Source organism: Corapipo altera, unplaced genomic scaffold (assembly GCF_003945725.1).
Source record: "Corapipo altera isolate COAL_440 unplaced genomic scaffold, ASM394572v1 48, whole genome shotgun sequence".
In the NCBI taxonomy this organism is placed as follows: domain Eukaryota; kingdom Metazoa; phylum Chordata; class Aves; order Passeriformes; family Pipridae; genus Corapipo; species Corapipo altera.
This window is the reverse complement of record NW_020884931.1, coordinates 1,325,658-1,348,909: the sequence shown is the minus strand read 5'-3', so window position 1 is coordinate 1,348,909 and position 23,252 is coordinate 1,325,658. Positions and strand designations below refer to the sequence as shown.

The window sequence follows — 23,252 nt, the reverse complement described above, 5'->3', positions numbered from 1 at the left end:
CTGCTGCTAGTGTGAAGTGGACAAAGTTGCTCATTGTTATGTTAATGCTGACATATCCTCTACATGTTGGACACATTTTCCTTGAAAAGTTACCCTCTTCAATCTGCTGGATAGCACAATAGCCTACATAGCAGACATCACTTTCTGTATGCAATACCACAATCTCTTAGATGAACACTATTTATTTATTTATGTTCCACTTGCATCCAATAGCAGTGAATCCCAAACTCATTCTTCCTATGCAGGCAGAAGAACCATTGTGGGTAGTGAACAGGAATGTACCTGTGAACCCCAGTGATGACCCAGGTTAATACAGTCAGAGCCAGAAGAAAACTTTTTGATCTCCTTTTCAGGTCCACACTCTCTTTCATTTGTTTTGCTGTCCTGGAGGCTGGGGCAGAGGAGAGATTTCCTGGTCTGACAGCGTTATTACATTCTATCTTCTTAAGGTAATTACTCTGGCTTTCTGTAGATATACTGGATTTTGACTTAAGGCCTTTTTATGCCACTCCAAGAGGAAAAAATAATAAAGGTCTTAAAGCGCTTGAAAATAGCCTCAAGTTCAGTCATAAATAACTACAGAATTACTACCTAAATGTTTACTAAACTGAGGGAACAGATAAATCATGTTATATCTAAATGGAATATAAATACTAATAAATAGAAGTTTTGGAGCACAGATGGCAGCAAAAATAAATATCATTGCAAATATTTTCATTTTAAAAGCTGATATAAGGTGAACATAAATGGTGAAAATCATGTTTTAAGGACAAGTGTAGGTTAAATAATTTACATATCTTAAATAGCTAAGCCTTGGCAAAAAAATAGAAAAAAAAAAAAGGCAGCCTGGACAGGAACATTTATTTTTCATGATCATTAGACAATTTTTTTGCTCTCAATGGCAGAGTGGCATATGAAGTATAATGATTTTATGTTACCTTCTTCAAAAGTTAAAACAATTTTTTTAATACATATAACTTTAAGAATTGTATTACTAGAAGTGAGATTTACATAGGATTTTATACTAAAAGCACAAGCAATATGCAGTGACTACTGAAAATACACTGGAGTGGATTACCATGGTTCTCCTTTGTGCCTTGGCAGGATAGAACCAAGATATAATTATGGGATTGCTGCCACCTGCCAACTTGAAAAACTGAACCACATGCTTCCACAGAATAATAAAGAATGCAAAGATTAAAAAGCAAATGAAGGTTAAATCCTAAAGGTCTTCAGGGACCTCTGAGCTGCATATTTCTTCTGTACTCCTTTTATCAATTTTACTTGCCCACAAAGATGAAGGCTCTTCCCAGTTAAACAAGTCCATCTAATGAAATGCTTGAATTTTCACACAACTGCTTAGAAAACAGGGCATCTGCAATGTGCAAACTCATATTAAACTTCATCTTTGGATTTATAGCTTTTTCATCTTCAAGCAGGAAAAAAAATAGACAAATTGTTCACACTGCCAAAAAACCCAGAAACTCAGCTAAGAATTTCACATTAAGAAGACATCTTAATGTGAAAAGAGGATTACTGGTATATGCATCAGTCAGAGAAAAAAAAAATCCAAAATGCTGTTATTGATCCATGATTAAATTTCCCACACACACTCTTTTTTTTTAAAGCAATTATATTTTAATAGAGTGATGAAAAAAGAATTTATTCAGAATCACTTAAGAGTGATATGAAGAAGTAATTTAAATTATGTCTGAGAATATATTAGTCTAGAAGACTTTGTCTTCATATGAGATCACTTTTATAATTCTGTACCTGTTCACATTTTTATGCACATAAACATACATATTAAATTTAATTTCAGAATATTTACATGAGGGGATAGTATTTGCTGGTGTACAGGTGCTTCTCAATAATCCATATTTCAGTTTAAATAAACCTAAAAATGAAAAAGAGATTGTGTACAGATAGCTTATGGAGTGTCTTCCCCATACTTTCTATTATTCCTAAAAATTGGTAGGTCTTACCTGCTTAGTACTTAAGATCACTTAGAACTTTGCTTCAAACTACCCAATATTGTCCAGAATTTATGACCTAAGGCTGTACAACTCCCAACACTTCCCACACTCTCAAGTATGCAAGGTTACGATTCCCTACATTCCACATTATCTTCTTACTTATTCTTTCCAGTTTTAAAAACTGTGTAACACACAACTCCACTAATATTTACACATCAAGAACTTACTTTGCACAAACTGAGCAATATCACTCTCAGTTCCCAGCATCCTCTCCCCAACTAATTATTTCTGACATATCAAGCTAAAGATGTTCCACAAGATCTTGGCTTAGGATGCAGAGCTGGCCTAAGAAGTTTAAAAGTCTGAAATTTCCTCCCAGCTGGTCCTGCCACAGCCACCACAGTTGTGCTGGTTATGCTGAATTACACGGCATGTCTTAAAAATATTGTTGCCCTCCCCACTTCTGCTGACACCCCCATTTTGGAAGGTACATGGGGCCAGTAGTTTACAGAAATTAAAAAAAAAAAAAAAAAAAGAACAGAATTCTCACTCTTGGGAAAGTTTCTATGTAGGGTTATATTAGAAGGGTGCTAGGGGAATTTTATATTTCTACTTAAGATGCTGTTCCTGGTCTAAATGTAGAGAAGACACTTCAGTTTTAACTTTCAAAACTGACATTTTCCGAAGCACTTAAATTCAACAACATTTTTTTACAACATTGTTACTATTACACAACCTTAAATCTGACTTCCTTCTTCCTAGAAAATGGGACTGAGAAACAAGTTGGAGCAATTCCTTAGACAACTTCTTTATCTTGTGATCAATTGGATCAAAAAAACCCCGACACAGTGCAGAAATACTCAAATTGCAAGAAATACCTTTTCTACATATCTGAAACTACAATACACTGCATTTTTATTATAGGTTTATGAATCAGCATCCGCAAGTTTTTCCCTGCTGTCTGCCATACAGTATCATCCACAGGAAAAGGTTAATCTTCAGGGAAAATATCATCTCTCGGCCCTGTGCATTTGTTGGGGTCACACAAGCTTTCTTTGAAGTTGGCTGCCATCCCAGTAAAGCTGCTTTAAGTAGTTCAAATTAAATATCACTAGTATTACATGTTGGTAGTAAGTAGAGGCAAGAAAGATAAAAGCTTTAGGGTAGAAATTCAGGGGAAATAGGATTATGTTTGCTCAGTAAAATATTCCCCAAATTATGATTTTCAAAAATGTCCAAGCCTCAGTTGTACAGAAATTTAATCTGCTGAGTTCTGAAATTATCTGAACTTGATCTGACATGCCACTATTGGTCCAGCAAATTTGGAATCATTTTTCATTTATTTCTGGTAGTGTTTTCAATTACAGTAATACTATCATTTTGAATATTTCCTCCTATAAAGACTTCCCCTCAGGGATTACAAAAACCCCCATACTAAAATGTGTCCCCACCCTTCTAGCAGACAAAAAAGAAAAAAGACTGAATAAAACAAGAAAGACTGAAGCTCAGTGCTAAAGCAGAACTTGGTCAAAGAGCAAAGATTACCAAGTAGATGTCCAAGTAGCCCCTTGAACATACTTGTCTTTGACTTTAGGATTCTGGCTAAAGTTAAAGGATTCTTCATACTTGTCCAATGTTTTCAGATATCAAGCAGTTTGGCTTAACTACTGGATCCTTAGGAATCTCAGACTTGTCATTTGCCCATGTACATATCAGGTTTTTGTGTGTCGCAGCAAGCATGATACTTCTGAGCAGCCTTGAACCCTTTGTGAAAGAGCCATACAGATGGTTTGTACATGCATAGCAAACCTGACTGTTCCAGAATGCATTCAATTTACTGCTCATTCAAACCCCAAGTGTACTTGTGTAGGGGTTCTGACATTTCCCATAAACACAGGGTAGCTGGTGTGTGTACGCTGTACAGCACACAACTGCTCGAAGGAGAAACAGTGAAGAAGGGACAAATATACTTCTACAATACGGATAATGGAGGAAGAATAAGGAGGCCCTTGGGTTCCTCCTGATGTGTTGAAGGGTTGTGGTGTTTCTGACTCTCTTCAGGAGAGCTCTGGTTCAGGGTCAAAACAGGAGATACGAGCTAACCATACAACTATTTCAAATATGTGACAGCCACTATGATTATGGGTCATGAAGTTACAAGGAAAGGCTACTTTTGATAAGCAGAAAATAATGTATTTAAACAAATTAACACGACCATCTGCCACTTATAGAATCAGTCTTTGAAATTCACCTATCTGATGAATTTTTGACCACACACGAAAGCCAGCTCACACTTACTACTGGATCACGAGAAAATTCATGACCATAATCAACCTGAGGCCAAGCTAATATGTTTTGGTGATCCAGAAGATGGGATAAAGAGGAAAAAAAGGAGAATAGAAAGAATTTCAAGTAATTTCAGAATCTCTGGGTTTAATTTCAAGGCAAAAAATGCTATGACCATATATATGGTGCCTTTGGATTTCAGTGTATTAAAATCAGTCATTCAATCGGTGATTTGAAACTCAAATTTCAGCTTGCTGTTAGAAAGCATCTGTCCTGTCCAAATATCAGATCATTGATCTGATTAGCAGTTTTCTTAAGATTTACACTATTTAGAAGGGAGAGAATTTTTAAGCAGCAAAACATATTATAGGAAGGACTACCTTATATGGTAAAGCAGACTCAGAATTTGAGATTATTTGCAAATGGTGTCTGTAAATATTAATGCACTTTGACAACGAATATCGCATATCATGCATTTTAAGTGTTTTTTAGTGTGTGGATGTTTGCAGTGCAATGATGTGATTTTGCATATGTCTGTTTTCAATTCAAAGTGTAGTTTCATTAAGAAGAGTGATAGCATAAAGCTTAGCAGCATGAGCATTCCTCCAGAATTAGCACAATATTGACATGCATTCTTAACACAACCTTTTAATTGGGTTTGTGACCACCAAAGAGCTTCATGAGCATTAGCTGTTCTTCACCCTCTTTTCTACAGTTCCAACTTTCCAATACCCAACCTGGGTATTGACTGCTTTTATTATGGAGTGGTTTTCCCCAGGCTGGGACTTCATTTTGCAGTTGTCTTCATTAAGCAACCAGACACTAAAACCTTGTAAAACTCCTTCGGTCCTAGGAGTATTTGCTTCCATCAGTATTTTTTCGTACTGTTATTACTGACTCTGTTACCTTCTTTCATAATATCCTAGAATACCTAAGGAGAAAATGGCTACAAAGATTTCCAAACACAACATCAGTATACAAGATTCATAAGCCTAAGTTAAAATGAAATATTGAAGGATCTTAAACAGGTGATGCTGAGAGAATAGACATCTTTATAGATGCATGTGCTAAGAAAAATACAGATATTTCATTTAGATTAACTGCTAGTTAAGTGGAGTGGCAGGCCAAAAGTGGTCAAAATAGGTCCAATGTCCACCCTGCAGCATGGGAACAAAATCATGAAAGATGCAGAAATGTCTGTATAACGTATCCTTCTCTGTGCCTTACCGTGTCTCCAGTTCATGCTTCCATTTTCAGTTTCTGAGCAATTGCTCAGATCTTTACTTTGGACTCTGAAACGCCTCGATTTGCCTATATCAGATTCAGACAATTTTCTTTATTCAGCTTTTAATAGAAGGGTTTTCTTTGCCTTAATCTTCTGCAGCATCTAGCACAAATGAACACACAGAAGTCTCTGAAGATGGTGTCAAGGGACCAACAAAATCTCGTTTTGCAACGAGCATACAGATTCCTCATATGTATGTAGTTACTGTGAATCTAACCCACCTATCTAGCTGTCAAGCCAGAACACACGCTGAGGAAGAACAGGTTGCCTTAGTAACCCCAGTCCAGCTGTACAGACTACAGAAAAACTGAATAATTTTATCTTTCTGAAGCACCATTGTGCCATTGAACTTAAATATCTTACACATAAAATAGATATACATTACCAGACTCTCATATACACTTTGAGCTATTCTCATACAATAGATTATAGAAGACAGTGCTTGGGAAAGCTTTTCTTCTTCTTTCTTACCATTTGTGACCCTTGTAGCTGTCACCTATTAAAAAAGCTGGCACTCATTGCCTTTTTTTTTTGGTGCTTGTTGGAGATGAATGACTGACACCATTATATAGTTAATATTTCTATTCCAGCTGTGTTGTGTATAATGATTAATCTAGTTCAGCTACCTAAAATTGATTTTAATATATGATATTGTTGGGACATTCAGGGAAATCTGTGAGAAAGAATAGTGACAGCACTCATCCAGTATGCTTATTACTGTCAATAGCTTTTGACTACACAAATTTCAGGTCTGAACTGTACATAATATGCCATTAAATTGTAATAAGTGAAATTTCTAGAGAAAGGAATCTAACGATACCCAACTGAACAATTTTAGTTCCATGAGAATATATTTAATTAACCCTTAATCATTTTCACCTTTATGACACTGGAAACACTTCTAGAATTTGATTTACAAAATTATTATGCCATTAATAAGAGAAAGATATTATTGACATACCAAAATCCAATTTAATTACTCCCTTGATTCCTCCAGAGGCAGAGGGAAGCTTGCAATTTTCTGACACTACGTTCCTTTTTTAATATTGTGAAATAGAAAATAACTCGGAGTAGGCCAGAAATGTCGCATATTTGCTTCTGTCTCAGCTACAAGCATTACATCATTGTATTTTGGTTACCTTGAAAGTTCCTTTTTGGCTTTTCTGTATCAAGTATCCCACTTAAAACTTTTCTTCTCACATGTAAGAGCTTCTACAATAACTGCCAAAAACCTTTCTATTATTTTGATTTTTTAAAGGGCTAGTTTGCAATGTATTTAAGAAAATGAAAATTCCTCAACTATATTAGGTATGGATAGCTCATCTAACTGACTACTCCAGAATTTGTATGTAGATATGAAAAAAATTCTTAAACTTGTTTTCAAACTGTTAAGAAAACCATGCCTGTTCATTTACATGATTAATAGACCGATATATCTTAGTGAAAAGCCAAAATTTACATACTGCACAATGCACATAAAATAGAGCAGAAAAAGCCTAACAGAGCTGGGACAATAAAACCTTGAAAAAATATCATCCATGCATCAAGCTCCATAGTTCTTGCTGACACACCATGTGCTGCCATATAACATCACAGGAGCCTGACAGTTCAAGGTGCAGTCTATCCTGATTAGATTTCTAATAAAAACAACAAAAAAAGTCATCTTGGTCCACAGCCATGGCTCACTTGCAACACTTTCCTTGCTCTTTTTACAGTTTTTCTAATTCTTCTACACACCTCAACTTTTCTTTATTTTTCAAGATTGTGTGTGTAAAGTCCTACTTCTTTTGAAGATTACACAAATTAGGCAAATCTGATATTTGTCACCAGAAATTCCAGATGTTCATTACAGAGAGATATCAGATGAGCTGAACAAATTGAGATTTCTTCAATTAGTTCACTCCACCATTTTGCCAGGCATTGTAATTTTATGTGCAGCTATCTTTATTTCTCCTGTGTAAAGTGAGCCTCTGTGGCAAAGTAATCGTATGAAGTATTTAGACTGGTATGTTATCAGGGACAGATTTTTTTAATTCTCAGCTACTGGAGATGAAAATAAAATGTGTTTTAAAGTCCTCTTGAGGAATTTTCTATCCCTTTTCTTAATAGCAGGTTATATGTTTATTGGTATCTAGCAACTACAAAGTCTTAGCCAGGAATATGTAATAGTATTTTGGAAAGTACTACTGAGAGTGGATATTGTGGTTAGTTCAGCTTTCAGTCACTGGATTAATTAAACTTCTTTATTAGGTATTTATCCTGCTCACAAAAATAGCATTAAGACTGATCTTACACTCTTGATGTGAAAAAGGTCCAAAAGATGCAGTATCCATAACAGCTAAATCAATTATAAATGTGAAGGAAATCTATTTAAATCCATCATTTGTGTAATACTGGACTGATAATGCAAAGAGAATGAATATCACCCTTGGATTTGCATTCCAGGAGAAGGAAGACATTGTGAGAGGAGTATGACTACTCAATACTCAACACCATATGATAGCTCAGAAAACTGTAAAAAGTCAGTGGCGTGGATAACAGAAAATAACAAATACTCCTATATTTTATACATTATAAATATAGCGTGTGCATACACAACATTAAAGCCTAAGGAAAGATATAGCTACACTTGTGTGCAATATTGAATTACCCACCTTGCAATCTGGATTGTTACATACTCGTTAATTACATGTTCACAAAGTATAAGACTCGTCTCATTAAATGTGACTATGTGCCTGCTTTGATCAGAGTTCTGCAGTGAAGGTGGCTGGTATTTATAAAACCACTCATTGTTGCATGCTGACTCAATATTTAAGAGTTTTGTGATTTAAAGTATAACATCAATATTACTTAACGCTCTCTCCAAACACTACATTGAAGAGAGAATCATTCAGTTCCTTCTGTAATTTTTATTATCTCAAATACTCTAATATCCAAATCTCTCATAAACATTAGTGTATTTTTACCATGTCTTGATTCTACTATCCTCATCAACAGCCCAAATTATCCACTGTTCAGTGTGTTCAACATGAAATAATTAGGATTTGATTTTCTGGAAACATACATACTTCAGCCCCTGATGCAGGAAGGGGGTTAAGAAAACCAACAGTCACTTGGAGTTAAATCTGGCAAGGACAGGTATAGTCTTAGCTGAAAGGCAATATCTCTATAACACAACCAAATATCAAGAAAATCAAACATGTTTTACGTGAACCCATCTTGCAATATTGACACAGCTCTCCATTAAATTAGGGCTTCTGATTTTTCCTTGTAAAGAGTAAAAATAAAACAGAAGGATTTTTAAAAAAAGTTTTGTTACTCACAGTGATTAAGAATGTTGAATTCCTAGTCAGGAGAGACTGCGTGGTGAAGTTCTAACCCTTCAGAAATGGATTTTAATGGAAGTGTTGACACAGTGTTAGTTATACCATCACAAGTACAACGCCAATACATTATTCCCTTATGGTAACAGACAGTATTGAAGCTGCCCTGTAATTTGGCACTGAACATTTCTATACTAACGTAATGTGACAGTGTTATTATGTCTGCTATTTTCTATGCCATAATAGCAGTATTTGTTTCCACAAACGTGCCATTACATTCACTAATATGGCTGTACTTAAAGACTGCCCGAGTAAAAACAGATGTAAACTTATAAAAAACAGATAATCTCTTATAGATTTTTTTTTTGCTGTGCCAGAGTAATTTTCAACCCTACTCTTATAAAAAAAGCTGAATTCCCTGGGAGGATAGCTTTTACTACATAACCTGCTGTTAGATACAGTTACTATGTTCATGATGTGTTTTCTCAGAGGAGGTGCATGCATCCATCCATCCATTTGTGAGAACAGCCATTAACTGTCCTTTTAGTACAGTTTTTAGAAACAACTGCTACTGGTCTGCTTTACACTTATCAGTGTAACACTTCTGTCTATCACATCTGAAGACCACTGGTGCCCTGAATCTCCAAGTGTCATATCCTATCAAAAGACAAAATAATAAACTGTATAGCATCTTGGGGTCAAAAATTCTCCTGCCTTGTTTATCTTCTTGCAAATAGGAAATTGCAGCACGCAGAAAGTTCCCACCTTTGCCACCATGGCTTATAGTCTGCAGGCATTCCATACTTACTGGAGTGGACTACTGAGATTTGCAGCTAAATAAAATTTCTGTGATGGTGTTCCTGACGACAATTGCAAAACTATAGCCTTACATTTAGCCCAGTGTAAGGCCCAGGTCCTTTTTCATAGGAGTACATTTCTGAAATTTCTCTTCTCCCAAGCAGACAAACAGAGAACACTCTTGGATTGGGAAAGAAAACAATCTGCCTCACATGGCACTTATTATGAGAGAATTTTAAAAAAAATCTTCATTTTAGGCTTGTGCACATTTTCACCTGCAGTAATACACTGAACAGCACAGGAGTAATAATTTGCTGCTATCAGAAAGATTAAAGAAACTTCTTCCACAATGTGTTAGTAGAATGTATTATAACACTTTTCAAGAAACTATTTTTTTCATTATTTCCTCCACACTTTCTGTTTTGGAAATTAAAGACAAGAATGACACATGTGAAACATTTGCATTATAAAGCCTAGGACCGATGTATGTCAGATCTTTGTGCACTGAGGTTACTATGGGAAACACATTGAAAGTATCAGCTCAAATGCAGCAAGGTAATTTGTGCACATAAATTTATGCAAATTGCAGATGATACAAAGCTGGGAGGAGTGGTTGATAGACCAGATGTGTGTGCTGCCATTCAAATGGATGCTGACAAGCTGGAGGAGTGGACTGATAAGAACCTCATAAAAAATGCCAAATCCTGCACCTGGGGAGGAATAAACCCACACATCACGACAAGCTGGGGCCTGACCAGCTGGAAAGCAGTCTTGCAGAGAAGGATCTGGGTATCCTGGTAGTCAACAAGTTGCACATGAGTCAGCAATGTGCTCTTGTGGCAAAAAAGGCCAACAGCTTCATTGGTTGCGTTGGGTAAAATGTTGCAGAAACGTTGAGAGATATGATCTTTCCCCTCTACTCAGCACTGCTGAGGCGCAGCTGGAGAACTATCTCCTAGTGCTGTGATCCCCAGTGCATGAGCATGCAGGGATAAGTCCAGCAAAGAGCCCCAAAGGAAATTAAGGGCTCTCTCATATGAAGAGAGTCTGAGAGACCAGGGACTGTTCAGCCAGAAGGGAAGGCTCAGCGGGGATCATTCAATGTTTTAAAATACCTGATGCATGGGAGGTAAAGAAGGCAGACAGATTTTTCTCAGTGGTTGGTGCCCAGAGAGAAAACAAGAGGCAACAGGCACAAACTGAAATATGTGAAATCTTATTTAAACTTAAGGAAAATGTTTGTATTGTGAGGGTGAATGAGCACTGGCACACGTTACCCAAAGTGGTTGTGGAGTCTTCATGCTTGGAGAGAGTGACCCAGACAACCTGTACTATCTGACTCTGAACAGAGGGGTTAGACTAGGCACTCTCCACATGTCCCCTCTCACCTTGGCCCCTTTGCTGCTGAAATTTCTGCTCAAATATATCCCCTAAGAACTGGTGGAACAAAACAGCGCTGAGGTGTGGTGGGTAAAACTGTGGCTGAGGGCAAAACAACCACCCAGGTGCACACCCACTCCCTCTGCTCTGACATTGATGTTCTCTCTGCTATTTCTCACTCATTTTGTTCCTTCACCCTTTATCTATCCAGCATTTTGGCACGAGTAGCATACTTTCTGAGTGCATTTTCATAGAGCTGTCACCAGCTTGGCTTGAGGGACTCAGCTGTGCCTTGTGATGAGTCTGGTGGAGCAGGCCATACCCAGCATGTCCTGTCCTCTCGTCACCAAGGCCACACTCCAGCACCTCTCTGCAAACACCAAGACATGGACATCCAATACTGGAGGAATGTAAATCTCCATAAAACAAGTACTTCTAACTGTTTCTGGTATTATCACTGACACTTATTTTTAAGTGGTCAATTGTTGGGGTTTGAGAACTAAAAACCTCTATGAGATTCTGATGTCCAGAATACTCAGTTTTACCTAAACCAGTATATTTACATGTAAAATAAGCCAAGGTCCTGCCTGCATAGCAATACTGGGTTAGATTTCAGCTTCTCTCAACCAGCGTCGCTCCACGCACAATCTGCAGTGGAAACGCGCTCACACACACCGCTCGGGAACGTGCCTACATCCTTCCTGAAGGGAATGCATTTTCAGCAACAAGCAGGTGCTATTCCAGACCTGTCGCTGAGATAATCTTTCTTCACAGGAAGGGAATTTGTTTTACTTCAGTGCTGCAAAGTTTACCCCGTAGTGTGCAGCCTGCGCAAGTTATCAAAAACTGTAGTAACATTTCATCGTTTCTCTTCCCATTATGCTCTTCCCAGACACAGCAGAGAGCAATCTTGGAGCGTCTAGATGACGTTGAGGTTACAACATAATTTTTCCTCCTTTATGGCATATATACCATTATGAAAAACCCCTCTTGTTAGATTTGCTCTGCAGATTTTTCAGTATCTGAACTAATCTAAGGAGTCAAGATAAAGCAGAAACCAGACTCTGCATTCTATTACAAAATATCCATATCAAGGTAAATATATATTTCATGTTCATGACAAAAAATGCTTTTAAAAAGATTTATCTGGAAAAAAAGTATTTTTAGCAGCCATTTACTAAAGTAAGGGTACTCCTTTTCCATCATCAGAAGTAGTATATTGTGAAATATCTCAATTGTGTGCAAGGCAGTCTATAATGTTACCATATGAATAAGCCTTCACAGATTGGTAAATATCTTTCTTATGTAAGTTCATTGATTAGCAAAATTCACGGATTAGCTGTCACTTGAATACTCCAGGTCCAGACATCAATTACTGCTAAAACATTTATAAACAAAGGTTTTCCTTTGTTAGATGTTATATATGTAACTTCTTATGCATAGCTTTTAGTTATTTTTGAAACAACTCAAAGATCACAGAAAAACAGAAATAAGAACTTAAAAGCAAAATTTTCTCCTGTAGCCCCTAGGTGACTGAAACCTTTAAAAATATATGTTTAGCAATATGACTAATCACACATACTGATTGGAACTGCAAACTCATATACACAAAGTAAATCCAAAGCTTTGCTCAAATTATTGAAAGTTTTTGATACCATTTCTACCATGAGAGCAACTGCAGAGAAACAGACTGAGGTAAGTCCTTTTTGTTCTTTCCACAGCTTTCAAACTACGGAACTTTCATGAGAATAAATAATTAGGTTTTACACATAATTAATTTTCTAGCCTTGTGAGAAATACAAATTGAGTCAAAAGCCTTGGGGAAATTCCCTCTTCGTGTAGATATAAAAATGTGCAACATTTGGATATTACAAATGTGATGAATCAAAAATAAAACTCAGTAGCTTGCTTTTACCATTTACCATGGAACATTATGGCTCTTCCATTACTATTCCACCATCATTTCTGTATAATTCTATTTAGATCAATAAGGTTAGATTGGAATAAAACTAGATTACGAAGTTAGTGAATCAGGACTCTTATTTTTGACACATTTAAGCTTTTCCTGAAAGACCAGATGGTTGGTGTATGTTGTGTAGTTTTATTCAGATAAAATCTAAAAGAACTAAAATACTCAGCATGCTTTTATTATTGGTATGTTTAGTGTGTCACCTAAAGAAATCTACAAAGAGAGATAATGATCCTTGTCAACTGTTTCACAGTAATTATAGCTCCCATGATAGTGCTACAAAATGATAATATAACTTAAGATAACAAAATGTAAAATGTTTCTTCAATCAGGAAAAAAAAATCCCGTTCGTAATATTTATGCAGGAAAGGGACTATATCAAACAGGTAACCATCAGTATATTAGACTCGGAATCAAGTGTAACAAAACCAAATTCTGCCAGTGTTTCATACTGCCCATTGTCTAAAATTTATACTGTATATTTTAGCTTCGTTCTTATCACAAGCCTTACAGATTTTCACAGGGTTTACCGGTTCATTTAAATATCCAATATTACAATAATAAACCACTTCAGGCACTTGCTTCAAATGTTGCCTTTATGCTTTCAAGGGTCATTTTTTTTATGTACTTACGGTCATTGCATAGTGGTCCACTAAAGGAGGTCATGCTACAGTCACAACTGAATCCATCCCACTGCTGTAAGCACACACCCTGGTTTGCACATGAATCCTCTTGGCACGTTGTGCTGGGGCCTAATGAGAACACACAAAAAAGGACTTGCACTTTGTCTTCCAAAGAAAGGTATTTCTCACGGGGTCACATTAACTAGTTGCCAACATCTCAAATCATATGAGCAAAGAGTTACCGAGTCAAACACACATAAACTTGCTGATTTTGTAGCAGCACGTAACATTAAAAAGGTGGGTTTGCTTTAGTTGTAAGATTGCTATGTCAAACACATAAGAATGCACAAACGGAAGCAGAGTTATTCCAGGTACAGTGGGAATGTTAACTTTGTTGTGAGTTATTTCTTAATCTCGTGTCAGACCATTAACTGGCTAAATGTTTTCTAAAAACTTCATTATTTCTTCCTGTAAATACATTTCAAACCGCAAAGCCAGATGCCACAGAAATTGAAACTCCAGGATATGAAAGACTTGATAATAAAATTAAAAACAAAAACAAATTTCAAAAAATAATAAAATGAAGCTACACTATTACAATTATCTTAATCTCACAAATTATTTTTAATTATTTAGGTCTGAAATTAAGGGCAGTTTGGGATTCTTTGGGAGGAATGTTGACAAGAACTGATTCACATGCTTCAGGGATCCCATGCAGGTTCCTTTTTAAAGAGGAAATGCAGAAAATCAGACTACTAATGAACTGGCATGCCAAAATGTGACATACGCATGAAAAACAAAGCTACTCTATTTCTAGAGAATCATAACTAGACTACTGAAATATAAAGAAATTTCAAAAAGGAATGATCAAAGCACTAAAGCAATCACTATACAAACATATTCAAGACTGAAAGCCTTTATGCAAGCTATGCTGGAAAATGAAGGTTCATGTAGCCCATTGTTTTAGAGGTGTGAAAGACAAAATCTGAAACAAAATAACACACTTTAGTTCTGAAATGTACAGAGCATTTATTGCAGAAATCCAACTGTGCATTGGGGGTTTCAGTCTTGTTTAATACACACAGGGCTATCTACCTTGCAAATCAGCTTTCATCAATGCAACTTTGTCAGCAAAATAAAAAAGCAAAATATAGTAAATGTTAGTAAGCAATATTGAAATGGCAGCAAACACAGAAAAAAAACATTCAGAGTAAAGTGCATGCTGCTGTTAAAGAGAGAAAGAAATGCCATATAATGCAAACAAATTAATGCTAATAGCCATAAATCTTCAGGCAAGCCAAAATAAGAAAGCAGTAATTTGCCAGTATCTTACTAGAAATATAATGGTTAATTGAGCTGATGACATGTAATGAAGGAAAATTAAAAGTGGGCTTTTTTTTACTCCTTGGATAGATATGAATGCATTAACAGAGTAAATGCATGGCTGAATCCTGACTAGCCATTTGTCATGTTCAGATACACTGAATTCAAGACTAATTAGCACCATCATCCACTGTGGTCTGTCTTTTCTCTAGCCCCTTTCTTTGTGATGGATGAATGAAGACTGAAACACAGACTATGAACCACAGTTTACAATGAGCTCACACACACATTTCACACTAACTCTTGACACTACAAGGAAAAATTTGGTTCTGGGATTATAAAATTGTCCTAAATTGTTTTGGAGGAGACACATCAATATCCATTTGAAACTCCCACTGCCAGTCATTGATGATAGGGCAAAACTGGTCCAAAGATTATATAAATATATTAAAAAATCACACTGTAGAGAAATCCACATAACCCTTCTTTTACATTAGAGCTTCTTCAAATAGCTCGTTGTGGGACTTTGATTTGCCAGTATTTTCGAAAAATCCACATCAATATGATTTAAGTCAGCTCAATGGCCTCTTCCTTTAAATGAGGCACTGCTCAAGCACATCCCTGAACCAGGGCCTGAACAGCCACCAGAGTGATTGAGAACAAGGGCAGAGTACACTGCATTTTTTGGCAAAGCTATTAACTGCTCTATTTTCTCCTGTTATAATAATAACAATAGCTGACTTACTGCAGTAGGCAGACATTAGATAGTGATTTCCCTTTCTTTGGAGTTTTGAGCCCAGAAGTTTAAACATTTGGGCATTACATCACCCTTTCCTGAGCTAGGGATTATAATGACAGAATCCCATAGCTGACAAGACACATTTTTTTCTCACCAGATTCTGCTACTCAGAAACTTTACAAAGCTGAAGTGAAAATATCTGTAGGTGTTTAAATGTTATATATTCATGGATTTATTTACACTTTGTTATGCAATGTTGAATTTCCTCATCTTTTGCAAAAGTAGAGCAAAAGTCACAAGGACTTAAAAGTACATAAACTGCAGGACCCTGTAGGCACATTAAGAAGTATATGTCAAAACAAACATATTTAGAAAAAATACAGATACAATCTTGTTACAAAACAAGGTATTTTGCTTTTTATTGAATTGATTCTTAGCACTTTTTTATATATCTATATCAGCCATTATTAAAAGATTGCCATCAAGACTAGCTTACATATAAGTATTTCTTTAAATAAAAGTAGGATTTTTTTTTTTTTTCTAAAGAACAGAAGAGGACTGCTTAATGTTGGTAAGTACTACAATATTTACCATAAGGGGCCCATATTTTCCTATATATATTGCAAAACTAAGCTATTTAGTAAAAGTACTGTAATATACTCTTTTCTAGCACTCATCCTTGTATTCATATTCAATTTAAATATTTTAAATTATTCAGTCTTCACTGCAGACTTTTTAATTGACTGGATTTCGTCTCTCATTTATGTTTGTCCTGTGTGAGGGCTTAATGCAATATGTAACACAAAGAGCATTTTAAAGTAGCATATACATTGTTTTGGGTTTTTTTGCAATATATATTGCAAAAAACTTCCTTATCTTACCACCAAAATCTTTATGGATGCTAATATTGTAAAACTTTTCATATAGCTTGTATGCACATGCAGGCACACAGTGCATTTTTCTTCTAAATATATAAAAACTATGTTTGCATCATGCTGTAATTTCTATAATTCTGCTTTATTTAAAGTGAGTAAAGAAAGTACAGCAGATTTGACTAGAGAAAAACAGTGTTGACATGACCTGGCTCTGGGGTCTGCCATTAACAATTCCAAGAGCTAGTTAGCATATTTATGTTTCTAGCTGTTAGTTTCTATCTCTTCTAGTCATAGAAAATTTGTCAACAAGGTGGATTCAACCAAGTGTAAATTATGTCCAATGTTTAATGATAGAGAACAGAGATATGTATCTGGCTGTGGTTGAAGCTTCAAAACGCAAGCCTTACAATTTGCCACACCAATCCTGTGACTGGGTTTTCAAAAAAATGTTTCATGCACTTATGACAGTAAAGTTATTGAGAAATATAAATATTTTCTCTAGTGGAGAAAATTAATTAGCAGTGCATTATGGCTTCACAGTTTGATAGAAGAGAGAAACAGAGCTTTCATTTTTTTTTACTACTACTTTTTCTTTTAATATGTACTAGAAAGTTGGGGAATTCAATCTCATAAACCTGAAAAACACCAAATACAAGTGCCTCACTTCTCAGGCCAGATTTTCCAGCAGCCTGATGTCTTAACAAAGGACATACACCAGCTGTCTTTTGGACTGAGAGTGGTGGTGACCAACACTTTTGAAATTACTTCTGCTGCTGTGTCCTGAGCTCTTTGGACTTGATGTCTTAGGGAATTTCAGAGCTTACACATTCCATTGTAGTGTGAGATTGATGCAAAGTTTTGTAAAGATGGAGACAGTCCTGGCTGCACACAGCAGCAGAGGTGTGAGCTTGAGGCGTACAACAGTTTTCTAGGAGGCAGCTAAACTCACATGTGACTTAAATCATATTTTAGGTGACAGAACACTTTTTTGTACATCTGATTCATGGTCTGCAAACAAAAGACAGGTAGATGGGTCAGACACAAAGACTTGAAGTAAACAAGTGAGATGGAAGAGTTAACTTGCAAGGTTAAGCAGATAGGTTGGAAGGGAATATATCATTCCATGCTGTTAAAGATTTCCTTCTATGGGCAGATTTCTTTTGATGAGGCAGTTCTCTGGGAGCCAGGCAGCACATCTGGTTTGACCAGTTTGTTCTGTCAGATGATTTTGATGTTGGGAAAACATTGACTCTCTATCTAAACGGACAATAGTTGTATGGCCTTTATTAAATTGTTGGTAGCTTTATTAAATTCACTGATAGATGAGTTGTGCCACTGGTTTAAAAGGTGAACTCTCACACTAGGCCTGCAGCTAGCTATATTTCTTTGAAGTACATAAAATTCATTTAGGAAATGACATAATTTCAAAAGAAGCTATGAAGTGCATAATGGAATTAAGGCATACTTTGACTCTCTGAAGGGATGGTGCAGGTATGGAACTTGCTAACACCCATCAGAAAGCAGAATCTAATTTTCTACACTCAGAGGCAAACTAATTTATACATATTTTTGCACTCCTGATAGAAATATGTAAAATTCACATCTTATTTTTTCTGTAGGTTTAGTGTCTGTTTCTATGTGCTAACAATAGAACTTATACTGGTAACTAAAGGTAGTAGGTAAAGAACAAAAAAATTCCACCTTCACAAATGTACTATAGGCACAACAAAAGAGGAGACAGAGTTTATCCACCAGAATGCTTTATCTCATGAAGCTTGAGGAAACCCCTTGAGCTCTGCTTGGATTTTTCACAATGTTAATTTTCAAACTTAACAAACTTTATATCAAAATAATCAAGATTCCAACTTAAAATTAATTTTACAATGTCATTTACACATTTTTATGTCAAGAGAAGAATGGTACTTAAGAGAAGGGAGAACACATAAAACTGAACATAGACACAAAATTCAGAATTACGTGAATAAAGTAGATATAGAGTGACAGAAAATGTATTCAAATTATGCCATAAATCATAGTAAAAATAACATGGGATCAGAAGACAGCTGGAAAAATAGCTAGAAATTGGCACCCCCGAATTAGAAATACACCTCTTCTAATTCTGTCCTCACTTAAATTCCATGATATTCTAGATGAGTCAAAAAAGCTATAAAAATGTGAGATAAAACATATTTGTCTGTTGCTGATTTCAGATAGAAAGGTTCATGACAATACTAATTTCAGGGGGAGTAAAAATAGAGAATATAGAAGATTGGTCTTAAACGGCTTCATAAATTAGCCTTCAATTAATCAACTCAAAATGTCTGCTCTAAAAATGGAATCAGTTAGCTAACATCTCAGTATTAGCTAATGCCTAAGTGTTATGAAGATATAAAGAACTTCATTGAAGCTAATTGGTATTGTTTCTATCATTAATTAAAATACATCAGAAGTAAACAAAATACATGCAAAATATCTTGACACTGGAGAAGTATGAAACTACATTAAACATTATGCATTTAACTCATATTCTCAGATCAATCTCTGTGCTGTAGGGCAGGCACACGCTTGTCTCCATAATACTAAAGAAAGGCAGGGTCAAGCAAGTTCAATTAGAAGCAGGTAGAATATAGTCTCTTGATGTATGCAGTATACATATCAACAAAACACTCCAGGATTCGCACAATACTTTCACTATGATATATATATAAAAAAATAGTATATTTAATACCTTCACATCCTCTTTCTATCTGCCCATTGCAGAAAAGAGCATCTGAGATCAGATCAGGGAGCCGTCCATTCAAGTCAACTGATGCAAGACAGCCTTGGAATCCCTCCTTTGCATGCACCAGTTTTGGCAAGGACTTAAACATTTCTTTGGCCACTCCTCCAATATACAAATCACCTGTTAAAGAGGAAATAAATATTAGATTCAGAAAAGAACCTGTAGAACCTTTGACCTGCTTGATCTTCTGGCCCTTTTGTGCTGAGTGACAGGTATATCCAAAAAAATCTTTCAGAACAAATGTAGAAGAAAACAAACACTGATCACATGTATGATACTATGACATTGCAGGGCTATATTTTTTCAAATGCAGGTGTAGACTTCAAATTTGTATGACTAATTACTTAGAAGTACCTGGCAATGTTATTTATGTACCAGCTCACCTGTTTAGGAAACATGTATCTATTTCACAGAGGAGGATTAAATCACAGAATTTCCATCTGGAAACATATCTAGCATATTCATAGAATCGTAGAATCAACTGGGTTGGAAAAGATCTCTGAGATCATCAATCCAACCCTTGATCCAACATTGCCGTGGTTACTAGACCACGGCACTAAGTGCCACATCCAGTCTTATCTTAAAAAACTCCAGGGGCAGAGAATGCACCACCTCCCTGGGCAGACCATTCCAATGTCTGATTACTCTCTCTGTAAAAAATTTCTTCCTAATACCCAACCTAAACCTCCCCTGGCAGAACTTAAAACAATACCCTCTTGTCCTACTACTGGTTGTCTGGGAGAAGAGACCAACCTCCACCTGGCTACAACCTCCTTTCAGGGTATTGTAGAGAGTGATGAGGTCTCCCCTGAGCCTCCCCTTCTCCAGGCTAAATAATCCCAGTTCCCTCAACCTGTCCTCACAGGACCTGTGCTCGAGTCCCTTCAAGAGCCTTGTTGCTCTTCTCTGGACCTGCTCCAGCACCTCGACAACCTTCCTGAACTGAGGGGCCCAGAACTGGACACAGGTGTGGCCTCACCAGTACAGGGAAAGAATCCCTGGACCTGTTGGCCACACTGTTCCTGATACAGGCCAGGATGCCATTGGCCTTCTTGGCCGCCTAGGCACACTGCTGGCTCATGTTCAGCTTCCTGTCAATCCAAACTCCCAGGTCCCTTTCTGCCTGGCTGCTCTCCAGCCACTCTGTGCCCAGTCTGTAGCGCTGCAGGGGGTTGTTGTGGCCAAAGTGCAGGACCCCGCCCTTTGCCTTGTTGAACCTCATCCCATTGGAATCAGCCCAACTCTCCAGCTTGTCCAGGTCTCTCTGCAGAGTCCTCCTGCCTTCCAGCTGATCAACAAGATATTATGTAAAATGCATGGGTATCTACACCGATACACTGAACATCCTTATTCGGGTGGCCACCATGCTTGCAGGTGGTGGATGTGTCAGGAAAAAGTAAACTGAGACTCTTCTTTACAACTGTCTTGACAGTGTACTGAGTGTACATACTGAATAAAAATTCATGGTTTAAAGCAGTATTGCTCCAAGTGAGAATTTTAAAGCATTTCAGCATATTGTCTCAGCGCAATGCGTTTCAGACTTAATAGCTTTTCTTCAAATACTTTCCAGCTCTGTCTTTAAAATAGTGTGAACTGCTTCTAATTGTACATTATTTTGGGAAAGTAAATTGTTTTTAATATATAAACAGTCTTATCTGTTTTTTAATGAGTTTGATGGCAGTTCAACTTTTACTTTCTTTCTTTTACTGTTACTGCATAGTAAAGGAAGTAATTCCTGAACTGGTATCCCATACACAGGTGGGGACAATAACCTACTTCATGAAATCCTGCTTAGATGCATCAGTTTTCAGTTAAGAGTGCATAATTTTATTTCAGTGACATCTTAAGAAAAACTGTATAAATTATATATGGCACTAAATGCAGTAATGACTTCAACCTGGGCAGAAATTTAAGAAAAGTTTAAGCAGTTGTCAGAAATGTGTTGGATTTGACAGGTGAGGTGACCAAAAAGTGTAAAGGAGACAAAATGTGAAAACTATGCAACATTTATCCCCTATGAACTTCAGTCTCTTTCTGGAATAAACATGAGAATTCCTTGCTTTAATGTTGACTGGATATAATAGCTAGGTTATTTTGATATAGATTTATAAAATCACGGAAAGGCAATATTAGCTGTGTCTTTCTTCTGGTGACTATATTTTTGTACTGCAGATGAAGGTTGTGATTAGTGCTCATCTCTTGGAACCTTGTACAATTGGCACAGAAAGAAGGAATTGGGGATGGCATGCTGGAAACCCCAGCATCTTAAGTTTACCATACTGGTGTGTGCTTTAGTCTGCTTACCTTTTCTCCAAATTGGGATGTATAACTTAGTCTAAAAGTTCCCTACTAGTGAAATTGATTGAATAGTAAGAAATTTATATTTCACAAACTCTACATGTCAGAATAAAAGGTGAGTTCTTGGACCAAGAAAGTTTTGACCTAATGTCAACAACTCAGATTTTCAGTTTCTCGTAAATATGCTATGTTTATGTATTGACCTATGAACAATAAAATTCTAGCCTCACAAGTTGACTATTCTCACTTTCACTGTGTTGGTGAAATTTTAGTACACCTGCACTAATAATTTAGTGATTTTTTTTTTCGATTTTTTTTTTGTTTTGTTTTGCTATGGTTACAATTTCCTTTGTAAGACAGTGCATATTCCTCTGTATAAAAATGTGCAAAGATGTTTTTCAGTTTCGCTGGCTAGCATCTTTTGGGGATGTCTTCTGAAGAGGTGTGACTTGATTCTATGATCATACATTGGTCCAGAATCAGACGTGTGAATAAACAGTAAAATGTAACTAGTTCTGAGCACTAAATAAGAACATTAGTTTCATCTTCCTTTCTGGACTAGATTGGGAGTTATACTTAGCCCAGTTAAACTTTTGCTTACAGAAGATTAATTTGTTTTTCATAGCATATTGCACAATATTTTTATTTTTTTCACAGGCTGATATGTAAGGGATTAGACCTAAGGGACCTAAGCACTGCATTGTTTGGTATAAAACTTTGAGGCTCCAAATAAAATTTAATCCAGGAATTTTAGGACTCTTGGAACATTGGCATTAGATTTTATTTTGAAAACAAAGCTGGGAAGAGTTCTGAACAAGAGGGAAGCTGCTGCTTTGTTCCTTCTGAAATGCAGTCAGAGGAAGCATTGCTGCTGCAGCGTTTTTGTACAATAACTCTTTGGCTGAGCACTTCCCCAGGCTGTGTGGAATGTAATTACCACTCGTTTTTGGAGAAGAATCACAGTCAGTTCTTCACCTGTAGCAGGAATTTTAACCTCCAGCTAATTCCAAGCTCTGGGAAAAGGAGCTGTGATCACTGGGCATTCTGGTGTCTCAGGAGAAGTTCATGGAGAGCTTGTGGAAGTCCTTCAATTTATTGCCTAGTGATCTTCGAGCAAGAGAAAGTCCCAGGTTCTGCTCCCTACTCTCTGGGCAGTTCCATGTGTTTTGGATACATATAATCACTAGACAAAATACATAAATAAACATCCCAGGTCATAGGAACCCATGGAGGGAGCTTCCAAATCTCTAATCTTCAGCTACCCTTTGGTAAGATTACTTGTTTTATTTAGGATATAGATACTTGTCTTTTAGAAGACAAAAAAGTTTTGGCTTCCTTATTGCTGTTTAATTTGTCCTTTAGCCAATAAGCTGAGGAGGTATGTACTGTTAATGAAACACTTATGTGGAACTATCTTTACAAAACCAGTTCCCTTGACATCTTTGAGCTGTAGGCTGAGTAGCAGTCTGGTATGACAACAATAATTTGTGCTATACTGCTTCACTGATCTACCCTTTGTAGAACACTTCTCTTGGGCTCTCTTAAAAGCCATCACACATGTTTCTGCGCCCCCATTACATTCTGAAACTGATACA

The 23,252-nt window shown here is 36.6% G+C and overlaps 1 protein-coding gene and 1 long non-coding RNA gene across 31 annotated transcripts in view; one reads left to right on the top strand and one right to left on the bottom strand.

Annotated features, from left to right (window-relative positions):
* NRXN1 (neurexin 1) overlaps positions 1-23,252 on the bottom strand; it is a 706,226-nt gene that overhangs the window by 340,946 nt on the left and 342,028 nt on the right. For 19 of the 30 annotated variants that reach the window (XM_027659316.1, XM_027659314.1, XM_027659315.1 and 16 more), the window contains 2 exons: positions 19,306-19,479; positions 13,650-13,769 (listed from right to left, as the gene is read on the bottom strand). In XM_027659316.1, coding sequence (XP_027515117.1) covers positions 13,650-13,769; positions 19,306-19,479 — 294 coding nt within the window. Of the gene's footprint in view, positions 1-13,649; positions 13,770-14,735; positions 14,763-19,305; positions 19,480-23,252 lie in introns of all 30 variants that reach the window. The other 11 variants (XM_027659276.1, XM_027659296.1, XM_027659282.1 and 8 more) reach the window with 1 other exon arrangement.
* On the top strand, positions 52-21,709 carry LOC113954667. The gene is made up of 3 exons (XR_003530302.1): positions 52-65; positions 19,201-19,206; positions 21,285-21,709. It is a non-coding gene; the product is annotated as an uncharacterized LOC113954667 (long non-coding RNA).